Genomic DNA, 18,159 nt, shown 5'->3' with positions numbered 1-18,159 from the left:
AATAAAGTTGCTATATTATTCGCTTCATTTTTTTTAGATTTTCGTTGCTGCAGATATCGAAGGTATAGGAATCCTCAAGGAATAAAGCATTCGCACCTCAGTTTTTATACGTAGGGTGTATTCACAAGGACTCCTTAACACGCATAACATAAGCGTATGGTCCAGAGCGGTTGCTCGCCCTTCTAAAACTAATTGTACACGGGAAAAACTTAACTGAACACGTAGCAAACTAAGCAGTAATCGGCATATGGTTCTTCGAGTGAACTTATTTCGCCACGGCACGAGCGATTGGCCCGCTCAAAATAATTACCTTCTCTACTACGTTGTTCAAGTATGCGTCTATATATATACAACGCCCGACCGGAGAGTTGATAAATGCATGAAATCGGCTTCTAATTTTGATCAGAGACAACAAAGGCTGTGGTCCTTATCTTAATTTAAACGCAAATCACCTCGAGAGATTTGTCAAAAATCAGCGCAGAAAGCGAAAGCTGCGCACTGATCCGTGTGCACATGATACCTCGCATGGCGTTTTGTGTGACTAAAACGTTGGGAGGGAGTAAAAAAATAGAAAAGCGAAAAGCTGGAACGCACCTAGTTCTGGCACGCATCGTAGTGTCTTTTCACAGTGGAGAGGGTAGCGCCACACTGCATCGGCATTTGACTTTTCAAACGAAGCGCAGCCGTTTTAACCCAACGCTGGGCAGCGGTTTCGTTTTCTGTACCGTACCAACATGGAGGACTTAGTTCCCGGAGCGCCGAGAGATGGCGCTGCGCATTTCGCATATCGTCTATTGACGTTTGATTTTAAAACGGCTCTAAAATACCAAAACTAGTTTTATTCTTTTCAGCGATCCCCTTTACCAGAGATCGTAAAACGCAACAAGAAATGCCACCTTTTCTCTTTTTGTGTCTCTCGTTTGCAGCTTTCAAAGTGGTCGCTTAAAAATCGCTTCAATGGAATGCTATATCACATTTCCATTTTAAATGTAGGGCTACTTGTAGAAGACAAAATTCGTAGCATATTGCTCAAACGTAAGCACAAAAACAGCGGTTTACTAAGCGATGTGTTCCACCTGTTTCGAAGGCGCTACATGGTTATTGCTTTTATGCGTGTGTTGCAAAGCAGCTCAAAACTTGCACGAGCTTTTCATATTGTCGAGTCAAGAGAATGAAATGCTTGCCCCATTATTTACGAGCTAAACATCTCGAAGGCGTGGGTTGAACAAGTTAAGATCTATAAAATATTACCGGTTATTGGGCATTACATTTTTTAGCAAGCGTTACTTTTTCAACAGGAACTAATAACTGCAAAACAATTGTAGCTATTTTACGCACTACTTCCCATAGTTTGGATTCTTTGTTCTCAAAATGAAAGCAAAGTGAGAACCATGACAAAAAGCAACGACACTTGATTTCAAATATAGGCATGTGCATTTTTATGCTCAGCAGATGCTTGACGAAGAAGTATGGGAGGAAAAACGTCCATTTCGCCAGCATCCATAATTTATAAGCACGCTAGACTTGGACGCTTAAGGTTATTTTTGTTCTTTGAGGAAAGATTTTATCGTCGTTTGTTTATTTGGGACCTAATTTATTCCACCCGCATATTTTGTACAGAACTTGTAGCGTACGGGAATGGCCTGTGTATCAACTTCAGAGAAAAGACTTCATCCTGGCTTACCGTCAGATAAATTTCAGGAAACAAAGCAAACAGGAAAAAAACAAGATGCATTAGTGGGAGCGGTGGCGGCACTGTCACGCTCAAAATCGTTCAAATTTTTTAGCAATGCATAGCGGCTCCCTTATCACAAACCTAAGGCACCTTAGGGGATTCTCCTAAACATCCAACCCACAACATTCCCACTTCGAGATGTGAATCAATGTGGTCTCGCGCTGCTAGCTTATCTGCTAGCCAGCCTATAGTTAGCTCAGTTGGTAAAGCGACTGCGCCAGACAGATGGTGGTTCCGCGTTAGAACCCTGGAAAGGGACAAATTTTCTTTTAATGTGAAGTGTTTGTGAAAACTGTTAAACTTTCCTTTGTGACCGTGAGACTGCGCTTGGGTGGAGGCTAATAAGTAATTACTCGCTTATCAAAAATCTTGGCCGCCTTTGGTGGCTGTTGTAAACATTAAACAGGGCTATGTAATGCACCTAAAAATCAATTACAACTGCCTCAGTGGGCCTAATGTAACTCATGTTAGAAGCGGAGCAAAGTTCAAAAGAAAAAGTGCATATTCTACAGCCTGCTAATAATAAAATTGCATTTACATTGGCCCAATTGACTGCATTGACAGGATAGGTGGAAACGCAAATGGCGAGTTTCGTCTGTGAGTAGCCAGTGGCAGGTGGCCCAGCGGGCTAAGAACAAAATTAGTATACTTCTTCGGATATAAGGATCTTCACATATAACCATAGTATGCCACCCTGGATATAGCTTACTTTAGTAGGTTAACATTGGATATACGGAACCTAAATATGCCACGTCGAACTTTTATACGCTAGTTCGGATAAAAAGGACGAACGCATGATACCTCGGACGTAACGAACTTGAGTTTGTGAGCCTCAGATATAAAGAACATATAGCTGCTAACGAATTCAAACGGATCATCAAAGAACGCCTAAGAGTCCTTCAGTTTTGTAATTGTCTTATTTCATTAACTCCTGAGACCTAGTAACCATTAGTTACTGCTTCTGGAATCGATGAGCAAGGTGTGGACTTTCAAACTGAGCTGCAAAAAAAAAGAGTTATTTGCTGGCAATCTCACAAAAGCTTTTTCAATGCCAACAGGCTCCTCGCCCATTTTCTAATTTGTAAAGCGTGTTTTGACTGCATAGCTTTCCTCTACTTGAGGAAGTTATCGTTACATGAAGGAAAAATAGCGCGTACAATCTGAGGGATGTCCGCTTTGCTGGCTTTCATATATATATATATATATATATATATATATATATGACAGAAGCCAACAGCCACAGAAACCAAGGGGCACAGGGAATTTTTTTTTAATTTATTTATTTTGTGGTGTTGATCAATTTAGAATATTACTGAATATGTTATCGCTTAAAGCTAATTGATTAGAAAAGCAGAAGAAAAAACAACCACGTGCCGCCGGTATATATATATATATATATATATATATATATATATATATATATATATATATATATATATATATATATATATATATATATATATATATATATATATATATATATTAACTCATAGGTCAGGAGCAGGAATGGTGTGGTGAAGCACTTACGGCATTCAGTAAGCTTTACGTCTATGCAATTCAAGATGAGCCCTTGCCTTCCACTTGCACGAACCCTTTTTATTAAAGGGGTGCAGTGAAGGATCCATTACAGGGCTCAGATCTGACCCCCGTTGCTTGGTTACTTTTGCCGAAGACAGTACTACCAAGGAGTCATGTACGGGACAGCGGTTACTATATCAACAACCCGATGATGTCAGCTGATAGAAAAAAGAGCTGATGTTGGTGCAATGGTAAGAGAAAAAAAATCACGAACAAGAACAGGGTGCGTCCTTTCGTTCGTAAAATTCAAACGAGTATTAACAAATGGCTGAATGCTAATTTTGTGGTCATACGGCTCGCTCAGTTAGATGCTAATGAGTAATGACTCCCTAACTGTTTGAGCACCGCTAGATAACTTAAGCAAGGCATATTCTCATTTGAAATCAATACGCCGAGTTTGGTAAGTAGGTACGCCTAAACCATTTCTGTTTCCGCCTATATTGAGTTTTACCAGCAGTCTTCCTTTCAACGACTGTGTGCAACTTGAGAGCCTTATTTTAATCATTCATAAGACTAAGAAGTTACACTCGTTATGTACAGGTCTTGTTATCACTTCATTCAGAGTTTAATCAACGGCGCATTTTTCTCTCAGTGTTTCAATAAAGTCGAGGAAACTGTGAAACTTGGATGCTGAACGCATTGCTCGTTCGCATGTTTAGCTCATTCTCTTTGCCGCCACCGCATACCAGTTCATTTAGCGCATTTCAAATCAGTGAAACAATACACCGCAGGAGGCATGCGAACTGCTGAGAATGAAAAAAAAAAGCCTACTGATGCGATGAAGGAAACTAGGCTTCTTATTCTTCCAAATGGTACCTTGTGGCTTTCGTCACCGCCTTTTCGCTTTTGAATTCAAGATTGGTTTCCCGGACTCAACTCGAATTCTTCCTCGAACATGCAACAGCACTGAATACCTGAGAACCCGAAAGTTGGGAAGGAAATATTGTTCGCGGTCCGGAATAAGAAACCGCATTTAGAGACCACTCACGTGAATTCTAAACCAGTATATACACTCTCTTTTATGCGTCTTCTTTGAGCCGCTGCTGTCTTTCTTGTTGGGTTTTTGTAGTACTGAGGCTCTCATAAATACGGATCTTGTTTCAATGACTTCTCAGTGGTTTCCAATTGCTCCGAATTCCACCAAGCAGCAAATCGGCGACAGATGAGGCGTGCACCACATCGATCCGAAATCCTTGCAAAATGTAATGGTTTTGCTTGCTTATTTCTGCGGTTGCACTTTTTTTTGGCTTAAACAATGCCCTTTCAATTTTGAATGCGTCTTTTTATGCCTCGATCTCAAAGCATCGCATTTTATAAAAACTAAAGACCAGAAATGGCTTTCTTCTGAGTCGTGCAGTGGGGTCGCGTTACCATCCGTGGAAAGTCCTCAGTCTCTCAGTTGCGATGATGAGAGCTCTTCTCACCTTCAGAACGTTTGGAACGCTTTCGATGCAAGCTAGCATGGTAGAATTTATTCCGCAGCCTTACACTACGGCGCACCTTCCTCTCTTGTCTCATGAACTTTCTCTTTAATCCCCCCTCTCAAGGTGTGTTTGAGTTGTGCATCGAGAGTGGAGTAGTTACTGGACTCTTCATTTCCCCTTTAGCTATTTTATATATTACCGAGCCACACATTGTTGCCTAGAAGGAAGCTAATTGGACTCTACTTTCAAGAAAGTTTGTTTCTGTTTAGGAAAATATGCGCGAAAGTCTACCGCCATATTTTGGCTCGCGAGAACAACTCCGCTCATCAAGCGACACTGACACCTAACCATGGCCTCGCAGTGAAGAAGAACTGAATGCCAAGAACCGTTTCTCGATATGCCGAACCAGGTTTCGTTCTCTAGTGAGAATAATGCTGATAACTGACTGATTGGGCGTCCTCCTAGAAATAGCTCAGGATGGTGCAATCAGCGGTAAAGAAGACTTGGAAAGTATGGCCTATTAAAGAGCGCAAACATTATGTTAATTGAAACACTGCACAGAGCATTTAGCCTGAACGAAATTGCATAACAGATAACACGATCTCTAGCCCTGTGGGGGCTCGTCTCTATGCAGCTTCTCTGTGAAATGCTTAAAAGTCCTCCGTGTTACAAGGTACTACTGTATCAGCTGTGTGAGTGAATATGCCGCATGGGCGACGATATAGCTACTCGTATTGTTTAGACCCGATAATATTCCTGCTCTTGTGGCGTAGTCTGCTTGTATACAAGTCTTATAAAAACACCACTGATGTGGGAAGGAACATATCTACTTAACTACATCGCCCGGATGTTTCCCTCACATTACCCGTCTCTCTTTCTTCTTACACCTCACACTGATGCCCACTTATCCTCCCCCCCCCCCCCCCCCCCCCCCCCCCCCCCCCTCCTCGCTTATGAACAAGTAGAGCGCGAGGCTAATCGCTTTCGCATGTTGCTTCGGGTTCCACCTCCGCAGCAAGAACTGAGTCCATTAAAAGTTGAGCACAAAGATGCAGAACACCAAAAGAAAAAACGCAACTAACAAAAAGCAGGAAATTGATGCAGCCGGCAGTGGCCGATGCTTCTTCATTACGCGGAAGCAACGACAAAACGTAAGAACCATGTCTCCTAGCTCACAAACCACAAGTTGTAAAAAAAAAAATCTACAAAGTGTTTCATGTAACTGAAGCAAAAATGTGACGGAATATGGAGATGCAGCCTGCAGGTAAAGAGGTGAGGAATGATGGAAAACCCAGCTTGAATGATTGATTAGAACGAGTTGAATATTTATTAACTCTGGTAGTTTTAACGTGGGCTAGGTTGACGCGCTCACTTAATAAGAGTGCTCTCTTTCTTTAAAATTCAGCCCTTCAAGTTTAGGATGGTTAGTGGTCTGAATAAGAGACATTAATTAGAGGAGAGTTCTTGATACCGTAGGCTTTAAGGCACCAAATGAAGCGGTCAGAAGGATCTATATCCAACTTTAGGCCGAATCTCATATGATTTCATGAAATCATCTGGTGAGCTTGTGGGCAATAAACGTGCTCTTTGCGCAAGATTCGTGAAATATATTATGCAAAATTTACATAGCGAAAGTAGCTTATTTAGCATTACAATAATCATTCTTTACTGAATAAACATAAAAAGTGGCTGAGCGATGGGATATAAACGCCGTGAGTTGGTCACAGTTGAATTCCCATTAAAGCAAGCTTCTACACTCTGGTTGGTTTGTGAAGTAAGATTCATTTTTCATTGTTATGCATGGTAGCAGTTGGTACCTTCTTATTGTTAACCTGCCCTATTCCTTCCCTTTTTCTCATCAGTTCTCATTGCAGCCATTCCCATTGTAGTTCTTTCTAATGTCTAAAAAATCTCACTATACTATAAATATATGCCCAGGGTCCGGTTCTTTTAAAGTGCTGGGCACGGAGTTTAAGCAGCCGTTTTCTAAAGTAGTGAACCCGTCTCACAAACTCAAGTCGTTTGTGATACGCATAATGGAATTTTTCGGACAGCATACGGGTGAAGACCGCGAATACAGCAGCAGGATAGGAAAGGTGGCGTGTATTTTCCTTTTCGAAAATGAACAATGGAAACCATCGGCAAAAGCCGAATTTTTCCCTGCAATTCTTCGTGTTCCAGCCATCGTTTTTCCTTTCTCCGTGGTTTCCCTTTTGACGGCAAACAGCAAAGTCCGTGCCGTTCGCTGTTTGTCTTAAGGTTAGTTTGTGAACGGGGTGAATTTGTGAAGTTCTCAACATCGCGGCCGCACGGTGTTGAGGTGGGTCATATTTGTTCCAATAAACCACACAAGTCGTTTCTTTGAGCGATTTCTATGCACGTAACGAAGCACGTAATCATATATTTTTGAAGCGATAGGTTCACTCTGCTAGGTAAAGCCGGATGTCGCTTTGTGTGCAACGTCACGAGCATGACTGGCAGGAGGCGCCAGGTTGGCCACCTAGGTTACGTGACCTTGCAGCGCCATCACAACCTGTCCATCGGATAGTCAGCGAACTGCCCACTGTGGTAGGTGACCATTAAATAATGATTGGTCGCTCGGGAAGAGCAACACGGGCTACACAAAGCACACCGCTATAAGTGCCTACCATCCCAAAGCAAAGGCGCTTCTCTTAACCGCTGCACCACTGCGCTAGGAAGAGTATGACTCCCAGGGATGCATGAATGAATAAAATAGAAAATGACCTTCTTCATATATGGGAACTAACTCACTACGCTTTCGCGTAATGCCCTTAAGGCGGAGCTGAAGTGTCCCCCCCCCCCCTTTTTTTTCAGCCGGTACATGAACAGCATCCTCATTGCTGTAACAGAAAAGACACAAACGTCAAGACTAAGTAATTAGATTCTCGCACAATAAGAAATAGTGAGGACGAATAGAATTTGGCTACAATCGATAAAGTACTGCACGTAATCACAAAGAGATCATTCTTATCGAACACGGAGCTGTTATAAACTAGAAAAGGCCTAAAACGCACATGTTTCCGTCACTCAGGATTTCGCATGTAAAATGCGTGTGTCGACTCCAGTTTTGGATGCGGATCTCATAGGTTCTGCTACGCCGCCATTCAGTTCAAAATGCTGGCAACCAGTCCTTTTCGGTAAAATCTTCCTTTTCAGTTTCAATAAAACTAAAGATGCGCAAATGGAATAGGCTATTAGTGTCCCCCTACACTTAAGCCTTTCGTACCATCAGGTTGATCCTGGGACGTGGCGCTTGTTCTCTACTCACTTACAGACAGCCACTCAGAGCGTCTAACCGAGCAGTCCCAAAAGAAATTGCAAGTCTTCGTCCGGCTCAACTTTCGGCTTAGATTTTCACTCATGCACGTACAGAAAAACAAAAACAAAATGTGCGTATTCAAGTATGGGCACGTAGCTTCATCGAATAGAATCACTTTTCAAGTTCTTGTGATTTGGCCACTATCATTTGTGGGGTTTTAAATTGGGGGAGATAAATACGTTCTCCCCGCTTAAGCGCGGCTGACACAGTTCAAAACCGCGCGGACCCCACCCCGTGGTCGCGTACGCTACCGAGCGCACGCCGACCACGGCGGGCCTTGCTCTGAGAGAACAAAGGAACGACACACTGGCTGACACAAACAAGGCATTTATTGTTATAACAACAATAACGCCAGCTAGCAACAAAATACACTGAGTAATCGAGGATGTCCGACTCACCAGCACGGTTACGAGCGAACGTTCGCCCACGGTAGGGCAGAGGGGAACATGTTTCCACACACGACGTCGCCCGCGGCGAAGAGCGGAGCGGCTCGCGAAACGTCCGCGAGCAATCCCGGTGCCGAGCAGAAGAGAGCCCGTCTCTCCCCGCGAGCGCGCAGCAAAACGCCATCCGTGGCGCTGGTGTCGCTGCGACGCGAGCGCCCTCCCCTGTTAGTTAAGAGTAACACAACTGAGAAGGGTGCGTTGCGGGGTAACTAACCACAGTAGAGGGTGCAATGCGGGAAAGTGAACGCAGGGGACGAAGGCGTCCCCCCACATTCAAGGCATAGCTGAAAGTCATGTCATTAGCAGAATTGGGCGTTTTCTTATTCGCCTAGTTCGGAAGACCCTGAAATATAACAAGGAGCCTCTGGTTTTCCTGGATTGTCGTGCCTTGAGGAGCAAAAAAGATAGTATAATATGATCAAGTTAATAAACATAAAGAAAAACGGAAGCCTGCATTGCGGAAGCTTCCTTACCCCAAAATATGGAACAGGCCACTCATTTTTGGCGCGAACGACGGAATGGCGTTCTTCTAGGCGTCACTTTCAACCGATGCAGGAACAGTAGCTGAAACGTAGTATGCCCCGCGCTTAGTGATTACCAACTTCACTAGTTAGTTCCCTAGTTTTCACTGATTACAAAGCAGCCCTTCAAGGCCTGCAAGCTTCTCTAAGCCGCGAGTCGCATGAGCAACTGGTTGCAGTGATTCGGGAGGTGTACCACTTCACCATATCTAAAAGTCATGCTATTATTTTTCAGTTTCTCCAGAACACTGTGATATCAAAGGAAACAACCACACGGACGAGGATGCGCTACCTTCCCACTTCCTTTCTTTCTTTCTTTCTTTCTTTCTTTCTTTCTTTCTTTCTTTCTTTCTTTCTTTCTTTCTTTCTTTCTTTCTTTCTATCTTTCTTTCTTTCTTTCCTTCTTTCTTTCTTTCTTTCTTTCTTTCTTCCTTTCTTTCTTTCTTTCTTTCTTTCTTTCCTTCTTTCTTTCTTTCCTTCTTTCTTCCTTTCCTTCTTTCTTTCTTTCTTTCTTCCTTCCTTCCTTCCTTCCTTCATTTCTTTCTTTGTTTCTTTCTTTCTTTCTTTGTTTCTTTCTTTCTCTCCTTCGTTCTTTCTTTCTTTCCTTCCTTCTTTCTTCCTTTCTTCCTTTCTTCCTTTCTTCCTTTCTTCCTTTCTTTCTTTCTTTCTTTCTTTCTTCCTTTCTTTAGTTCTTCGTTTCATTCTTTCTCTTTTTATTGTTTCCTCAGACACAGTCCAAGTGGGGGCCGAGGCTAAAGGCGACGGAGCGCCTGACAAGGGCCCCGGCTCCTTACACAATGTACATAAAACGAAACTAGCATAAGAAAGTTCGGTCAAGCAGTCGTCCTGGGATCAGTCAATAGAACGCTATTTCCAGTAAGGATCACACGACATTAGAAACAATGTCATTTTCTATACAACAGAGCGACGATACAAAATAAAACAGTAATACGTTTCGCTGGTATCTCGAGGCCTGTTAGCACCTCGAGCGAATCCGCCATCACTCGTTTACAAAAGGTTTTTTCTATAAGGTGATTTCAAGTTGAGACAGCCCGATGCAAAAGGCGGGAAACTTTTTCGAGAGTACATAGCGGGCACTGTTCGCCTCTTCTGTCGTGCCACAAAGAACCGTTGTTCCGAAACTTTTCGTAATTAGGAACAAGCACGTCACGCGTCACACAGACTTTATGAGAACGCTATGCAAAGCTGTTCGGATGATGCCTTCGGGCTACCAAGAATTAAAACCATCTAAATAAGAACGCTTCCACTTTTGTGGTCTTTAAACGATGCTGCTGAAAGAGGACATTTGTGATTGGAATCCAAACATGCGCATTGTTTGTTTTTTTGTGAGGTTTGGAATAAAATATGGGTATTGCGCACGTAGGAAGGAACACAAAATATACTTTAAAACAAGTATTAAGTTTAAAAAGCAGGCAAAGAGCAAGAAAACCAACCACGCAGTTGTCTTCAGGGCACGACCCCTCCCCCCTCAGCAACACCACCACCCACACTCCGAAATTCTTGAGAAGCATATATTTCTGTGAGCAATCGCTTTGAACGCAATTTTTCGCATATCCTATGATTGAACCGCAACTATAATTTAATTCGCAAGTAATCCCTCCGGACGCTTGCAATCATCGTCAAAAGCACATTATATTGGTTTTCTAATGCCGTCCTAACTGTCAAGTGCAAGCACAGGGAAAGCTTTAAAAGAAAGATTTTGCTACCAATCAGAAGTTTAGAATGTTCTCATCAATAAGTTCATAACAGTATCTTGTAATATTTTGCACTTTCTTAAGGATTGAAAGTGAAGTCCGAGAAAGTTGGAGTTAAAATATGCTGTTTTCGCAGGTGCCTCAATTGTAGTGGCGCTTGCTCAAAAGCGTCATGAGATGCCAATTAGCTCATTAATTGGCAAGTATTAATGAACTTTTTTACGAAGGATGCACAGACCGGCTCTGCCGAGTGTGCCGGGAAAATAATATATACGCTTGTTAGGCTGTAATTTGTGTTCGTGTAATTACTAGGGAACTTCTCTGATTGCCGCTATCAGCGAGACTCGTAATAATGCAGCTCCCAGATTTAGGACATAAATCAGAAGCATACCTCATCATAACTCTCGTGAGTGCTAACCAAACATCAGTGTCATTTGTATTTACGCCAGATGCTCCTACGTGCTAAGCGATAATGAAACGAGTCGTGATACTGACAGCTCAAAAACACGCTGAGATGTGTTCGTTGTCTACAGAAAGTAAGAAATAAACAAATTGACTCACAGGTGTCTCTGTGTAATTTATTCGCGCATAAGAAACGATAAGAACTTCCTTTCTTCACCAAGGCAAGTTGAACAAAAATAAAGCGCGTATGTTAACAATAAAGCATGCCACGCCTTGAACAGAATTAAAGCAATAAAATTGCGCAAAGGAATTGAAGAAGAAAAATGCAAGAGGTGAGGACAGGACAGAGCGCAAAGGCATTGAAAATTTAACTCGCTCCAGCACTCCGTGCTCGTAAAACACTACTGGAAAAAATACTTTGATAAAGTGAACCCACTTCGGTAATTAATTCGCGTAAAAAGTTGTAGTGCAGAAGCACCACCGTCTAATCACACCATGTAATCAGTCTGTCAAGCACTCAATTAATTTGTGAATTCTTATGCTGAGCAGTCAAAGAATAAAATTAATGCACACAGGATATCCTCAGCACTCGTGTTTCCAACAAGCGGGGTGGTCTGCGGGGCCGGGACGCGCTACGGCTCGCCCATGCCTTCGTGACCAGCCGGATCCTCTACGCCCTGCCGTACCTACGCGCCACCAAACAACAAGACGAGCGCATTGACGCCAACATCAGGAAGGCAACAAAGCGAGCATTGGACCTCCCGGTGGCGACCTCCAACGCCAAACTGAAGGCGTTGGGAGTGGTAAACTCCTATCAGGAGTTGCGGGAGGCCCACCTCGTGAACCAATATACGCGGCTATCGCAGACGGTTCCTGGGCGCCGCCTGCTAAACCGCTTACACATCCAACACACATGCATACCAGAGGGGACGGAGAACATCCCGGTGCTGTGGCGCCACATGCTCTTGGTCGCTCCGCTCCCGCGTAACATGGACATGGCTTCACATGAAGGCAGACGACAAGCGCGGGTTTGCACGCTTGAGAGGCAGTATGGATATAAAGAGGGCGTCTACTACGTGGACATCACAGGGCCGTCGCCCACGGGATTCTTCACCGCTGGCGTAGTCCACCGGGGAATGAATGTCGATGGGCTATCTTTTCGGGCCCCAAATTCAACACGAGCGGAGGAAGTCGCAATAGCTCTCGCTGCCGCCGATCCAAAATCGAAAACGGTTATCACAGACTCTCGCCGGGCCTGTGAACATTATCTTGCAGGCGAAATATCACCTCTGGCCTCGCAAATTCTAAGACGCGCTCTCGCCGATCCAACTCGCACAAAAGTGATCTTGGCTCCTGGCCACCAGGGTCTACGAGGAAATGAGGCCGCTGATGCGGCCGCCCGAGCGCTCACACACCGGGCTCCTCATCCTAGCTCTCCTGGCTCAGAAGCTCATAAACCGCTTCTGCGGTTCCGCGAAATCCTAATTCATTATTGCTACAGCCACCGTCTCTACCCAGTACCTGCCAAGAGGCTGAGTAAGGCGGAGGAGCGAACTCTGCGGCGCCTGCAGACAGGAACTCTTCTCTGTCCTGCCATAGCAAAACACTTCGATCCGAACACAGATGGGCGCTGCCCGCACTGTGGAGAGATCTGCGATATCTTTCACATGGTGTGGGCATGTACTCAGAATCCTCACCTTCCCCCACCCCCACCCGAGAGGCATGGGAGACTGCCCTCCTCAAATGCTCCTCACTGGAGTCTCAAAGGGCTCTAGTAAAGCGGGCGCGAGACGGGGCCTCGTCGTGCGATGTCCCGGACTAAGGATACCGACCATGTAGCAGGGTTTTTTGACCCTCAAACTCTCTTTACATATTAAAGTTTTTCACCACCACCACCACCCAAGAAATAATAAGATCCGCATTCTTGTCTCTTGTTCATGTTATCTTTTAGACTGCTGTAACAACAGAATTAAGTATACTGGATATACCCACGCATCCACGACGTAGGTAGCTCTGCGAATAATATTGTTTATTCAACGGCTCTTGCTTTAACACATGTTCTATTGCGCTGCAGCACTATGCGTAGTATCTAAGTTTTGTCGACAGCACCTAGTGATGTTTTGCTTTGTCATGCTTCTCCTTTGTCATGACATGCTCTCATGTTTTCTTTTTTTTTTCATGAGGGCAATGAAAACATTTTTTTTTTTTTTGGGGGGGGGGGGAGAGGTTCGGAGGAAAAGTGTGTTGGATCAGCCGTGAGCTGCGCCTTAAAGCGCATCAATTAGTGGTCGGCCAAGTTAACCGAGAAAAAAGAACCCAGAAAAAGAAGGCAACCAGCGTTATCTTAACTCTGTATTGTTACACTGCAAGCAACGAACTCAGGATCAAATTGAGCGGCATTCAAAGTGACAATAATGGCCACTACCATATTAAGTGAAAATTTCTACTTCAGCGCTACCTCTCCATTAGGCGGTATCATTTGGTGATGAGTATAAATCTGAGATATGAAACTGAAACTTATGTGCCCGCGACGTGACGCTGCCGTTGCCGCTGCAAAAAGCCAGTACGGCAAGCAAATCAACAAGCAATCGAAGGCGTCTCTTAACGCCCAGTCGAGTTAAGCCAAAGCCACCTAGACACTTTAAGGCCTGCGCGCTCTCTCCGTGACGTCACCCAACTTGACCCAGCCGCCACTCCCCGCGTCTCCTCCCGTGCCGGGGCACGCGCGGAGTGCGGGCGGTACTGATGCGGGGTAAAATTTTTGCGCCTGCTTTTTAATTGCATTGGGCTAAAATGAAGGAAGGTATGCATTGAATGGGTGGGTTTTCATCGTACTTAATAAAGGGATTGCTGGAAACGTTTAGCGGTATATGTTTAGCGTAGCATATCTAGATTTGAAACTTCAGTGAAAGAAATGTCAGTGATCGAAAGGAACAGTGGCCCCAAGACTTTATTCACATATTTACAAATTATATACATATTTACAAATGGAAAAGCTTTTTCCGTTTGTGTGCCAGCCCACATGATTCTATTTTAAGGTTTTTAGCTTCCTTTTATGTGTTTTAGCTGCTGACAACCCAGTTCTCAAGTTGTCAGTTTTCACCTGTACGTAGTTTTTCAACAACGTGTTCGCAGCAGCGCGCAAGATGTTCTCCAGCACTATGTCAGGATGGTGCCCATTGCTGCAAATATCTAAATCTTCACTGTATGAAAGCAGATGCTTTGTCAGGGCAACAACTGTGTGTCTTTGGTTGCCTGCGGAATGAAACCTAGCGGAGTTCTCTTTAGCTGTCAGTTTTTCAAGCACTAGTTGTGCGTGCAAGACAGCGTTGACGACAACTGGATGTGGGAACTTGAGAGCGCCTCTGGACAAGTTTTTTATGAGAACATTTGCCTCCAGTTCTCTGTCTTGTGTGGTTAAGCTGTCAGCGCAGGCTTCGCACGGTAGCTTCTTCAGTGCAGCACGGGCACAGAATCCGGCAATATATGTGATAGCTGGTAGAGAGGGTGCCTTACTTTTCATGTCGTTCTGTGTAATATGAATTCTGTACTCCTCAACAAGCCTTTCTTCGTCAACAGGTGTCGTACATGGCTTGCAGAGTTCTTGCATATCTGGCAAGGTCAAGGAATCTTGAAGCCGGATCTTTGTTTCTGACTCGAATATCTGTTGAATTGAAACATGATAATTTGACCCAGAGAGACGGCGATATCGGCCAAACCTGCCCTCTAAGCTGTCGGTCTGGAATTTTCCGAGTAGTACATAATCAAATCTGAGTTCGTCAAGACAGTACCTGCTAAGCTCTATCAGGGAGTATGATGTGAGCCGCAAAGCTGCGTGTGTATCATTTGTTAGGGCACCAGTATCCATTTTTACATCCTTCTATAAGTCGAGCCAGTCAACGAAAAAATTTAGAAATTCCATTTGTGCACCGTTGATGCTTCTAATTGGCTCTTGGAGGAGATCTCTAAGGCGTCGCCCCTTCGAAGGGGTTTTCACATTAGCAATGCACCACCACTTATTGATCAGTTCAATGAAAGTAGCTGTGCCTTTCTCATACAGCAAACTAAGCTCAGTTCCGCGCGTTCTCAAGGCCTCTACCACAAAGGGGTTGAATACCTTTAGAGCGAGCTGTACATTCTGACGCTCAATGTTTGACGGATGGAGAGCTTTGTACGTCAGCCCGTAGCCAAACTTCGACAAGCACTGTTGTTCGGAAGCATGAAGATCTCGCAGAGTCTTAAATGATGCACCATTAACTCGTACAGTGGACCCTGTGTGGTTAAATTCTGGATAAAAAATGCAGGTGCCGGGTTTTTTTTGATTTAGCCAGTTATTTCTCACGCACTTTAACAAATGTACTGGGTCCACAACGTAAAAAAGTGGCCTCGAATTGTCAGCAGGATGTGGATAAACAATGTCTACTTTGTTCTGTTTAGAAAACATCGACATAACCTTCCTGTTTATAGCGCTATTGTCCGTTATTACAGCAATAACCGTGAGACCAGCTTTTTCCAATCCCAAAATGGTTCTCACAAGAACTTCGTGCAGCTGACTTGCCTCGATGCTGGCTACGGGGAGGATATGCGCAACATCCTTGTGGGCTGACAGCAAGGATTGTGTCATGAAGACATGTGCTGTTTTTGCCGCTTCAGAAGAGTTCGACGCCGTTCCAGTCACTGATCCTCCCTTGAAATCAAAATATTGTTGAAGGTGAATTTCGTCAACCATCAATGTGACCACTCTTTCATGCGGCTTTAGATGGTTTGCTCTCTTTTTTATGTATAGCAAGAACCCCTCATCATTTTGCTCTTTTGCAGGACTGGCATTATAATAACTACATACCCTCATTAATGTTGATCGGTGTGGTAAAGCTATTTTTCCAGAACTACGAAGGAATTTATAGGCATGGGGGGAGATTGTAAAAAGAAGGCTGGAAAACACAAGAAACTCTGCTGAGTACCTTATGGCACCTCCTTCTTTGCGAATTAATTGGAGTTGCTCTTTTAGGAAAGAGACCACTTCAACCTTTTCTCGCGGCAGTAGCTCGTCACTCGCCAGGTCATCCAGAAGGGTGAAAAGTAAACTGAAACAAGCCTTCAGTTTTTCTTCTCGCTGGCACACATTCGGCGCTTTGAATTCCTGCACGGTGTTTAAGGCAGACTGGAGAGTGCGCAAATCGTCAATTTTCACTGGAATCACGACCTCATCTTTTGAGAGTTGGACTTTTTTCCAAAAGGCTGAGATTTCCATGAGGTTACTGATAACTAAAGAACGCTCAACCTCCGGTGGCCCTGCACTGCTGTCAACGTGCACAAATAGGACAAACTTTTCGCCTTTTGTTACTGTCCAGAAGTCGGAAAATCGGAAATCTTGCAGTCGTGTGAGAAGGTGTTCAAATGATGGTAGGTGGTTGATACGCTCCTCTTCTTCATGTGCAGAAACTGAAAGCTGTATGGCTTCTTGTAACTGAACTTGTTCGAGGCGCTTCCTTTTTTCCTCTGGCTCTTCACGCACTGGCTTTCTGTCCGACAGGTAAGCAGGACTGTTCGGAAAAATCGTGGGTACTGCGTCTGGAGTCAACCTTGTGAGGCCCATGGGTGCTTCTATTGAATTGCCAGCAGCGTCTGTGTACACGGACTTGTTCCTGAGATACTCGGGTTTGAAGTGTAGCTCGCATACCTGAAAAACACCGGCGGAAAAAGTTCTGCAGGAACCAAAATAATGCCCTTTCTGTTCCCTTTTTTAAGTTTGAACCAAGTTTAGGGCAGCTACTTGTATGCTAGACTGCGCACCCATGTCATAGACGCCTCTATTCATTGCGCAAATGCATAGAATAGCTTCAATTACCTCAATATGCTGAGAATTATTTAGCCAAAACACTATGCTCACTAAATATAGTCGGAACGTTGAACCAAGATGTAAGTATATATCTCGTTAATGTATATATGCTCTCTTCAACGTTCGATGGTATTCATAGGCATATTTAATTAACCAAGACATGAACGCGCGCACTGAACTTGAAAAACTATCTATTCAACCACACAAGAACACTGCCTGGTACATTAGAGACAAAGCTGTAATATTTACTGATACCAGCAGTCTAGGGAAAACTTCGCGTTCCATAAATTTTAAAACCACACCTTGCCCATATTTTAGCACCGTGATAAATTATTAGTCTTCAACGATAGCTTCAATGCGCAGACACAACGTACCTTAGGATCTCGCAGAGTCCGTATGTCGACGTCGTCTCGACGAACAGCACGCTCCCACGTAATCCTACGGGCGTCTTTTGGGAATGAAAACACACGCACTTTTGGCCCGTTGTCGTAATTTCTTTTGCAGTTGGGCACGCAGCAGCGACCCATCGTTTCCACAGCAGGTGCGGGACACGCAAAAATTTATATATCACGATCACAAGCAATTTTCTAGCCAGCACTCATGAACGCAACAGCAATGGAACGCAGCAGCGCACGCTGAGACGTCCGGCTACACGACAACGGAAGGGTACAAAACTGGTTGAGGGAAGAAAGGAGACGTCTCAGTGTCGGAGGAATGCGGTGGGGCAGGTGGGGTCAGCGGTCAAAGTGGCTGACGTCAGAGCAGGGGAAAAGGAAAGCGAGCAGGCCTTGAGAATTCAAGATGGCGCTGGTTAAGCACACCATCGTTATATAAGCAAGACAGGAAGCACAGCTGCCTCAAAAAGGCTCCGCTCTACTTGACTTAATACTTTCATTGGAAGCTTGCAGCTTATTTTAGCTGTTGAGTTTCGCAGCTCCAAATATAAAATATACCATTTAATTTTGCGTTTCTCAACATGCTAAAATTAAGCGTGTAACTAGGTTTCAAAGCTCGTCACTAATTGTCAGCTTTAATACATTACGCCACTTTCCAGGAATATACACAAAAATAAATGTTTGCCGAAAAAAAAACAGCTTTGCACGTTAGCACGTTAATCTAAATGATCATTTCGCAGACCAAGCAAAACCCACCTCCATGC

The 18,159-nt window shown here is 44.1% G+C and overlaps 2 protein-coding genes across 2 annotated transcripts; both read right to left on the bottom strand.

The window, feature by feature from the left end:
* Positions 1–14,160: 14,160 nt before the first annotated feature.
* On the bottom strand, positions 14,161–15,029 carry LOC149342730 (uncharacterized). Its single transcript, XM_089542215.1, has one exon. It carries the CDS (start codon positions 15,027–15,029, stop codon positions 14,190–14,192), a length of 840 nt encoding a protein of 279 aa, XP_089398341.1. The 3' UTR covers positions 14,161–14,189.
* A 12-nt stretch (positions 15,030–15,041) lies between these two features.
* On the bottom strand, positions 15,042–17,527 carry LOC149342729 (uncharacterized). Its single transcript, XM_089546839.1, has 2 exons — positions 17,474–17,527; positions 15,042–16,841 (listed from the first exon to the last, which is right to left on the bottom strand). Exons 1-2 carry the CDS (start codon positions 17,525–17,527, stop codon positions 15,042–15,044), a joined length of 1,854 nt encoding a protein of 617 aa, XP_089402965.1.
* Between the last annotated feature and the right edge of the window lie 632 nt (positions 17,528–18,159).

Source organism: Amblyomma mixtum, chromosome 5, assembly GCF_055824585.1.
Source record: "Amblyomma mixtum isolate Tamu chromosome 5, ASM5582458v1, whole genome shotgun sequence".
NCBI classification, from domain to species: Eukaryota; Metazoa; Arthropoda; class Arachnida; order Ixodida; family Ixodidae; genus Amblyomma; species Amblyomma mixtum.
This window is presented reverse-complemented; position numbering and strand designations above follow the sequence as displayed.

Bases quoted from the DNA above. Each gene is read 5' to 3' on its own strand.
- LOC149342729 (XM_089546839.1), bottom strand. From the start codon at position 17,527: ATGGGTCGCTGCTGCGTGCCCAACTGCAAAAGAAATTACGACAACGGG. The intron at 16,842-17,473 runs GTGCGTGTGTTT...GGTGTTTTTCAG, and splicing joins ATTACGACAACGGGCCAAAA to GTATGCGAGCTACACTTCAA.
- LOC149342730 (XM_089542215.1), bottom strand. From the start codon at position 15,029: ATGGATACTGGTGCCCTAACAAATGATACACACGCAGCTTTGCGGCTC.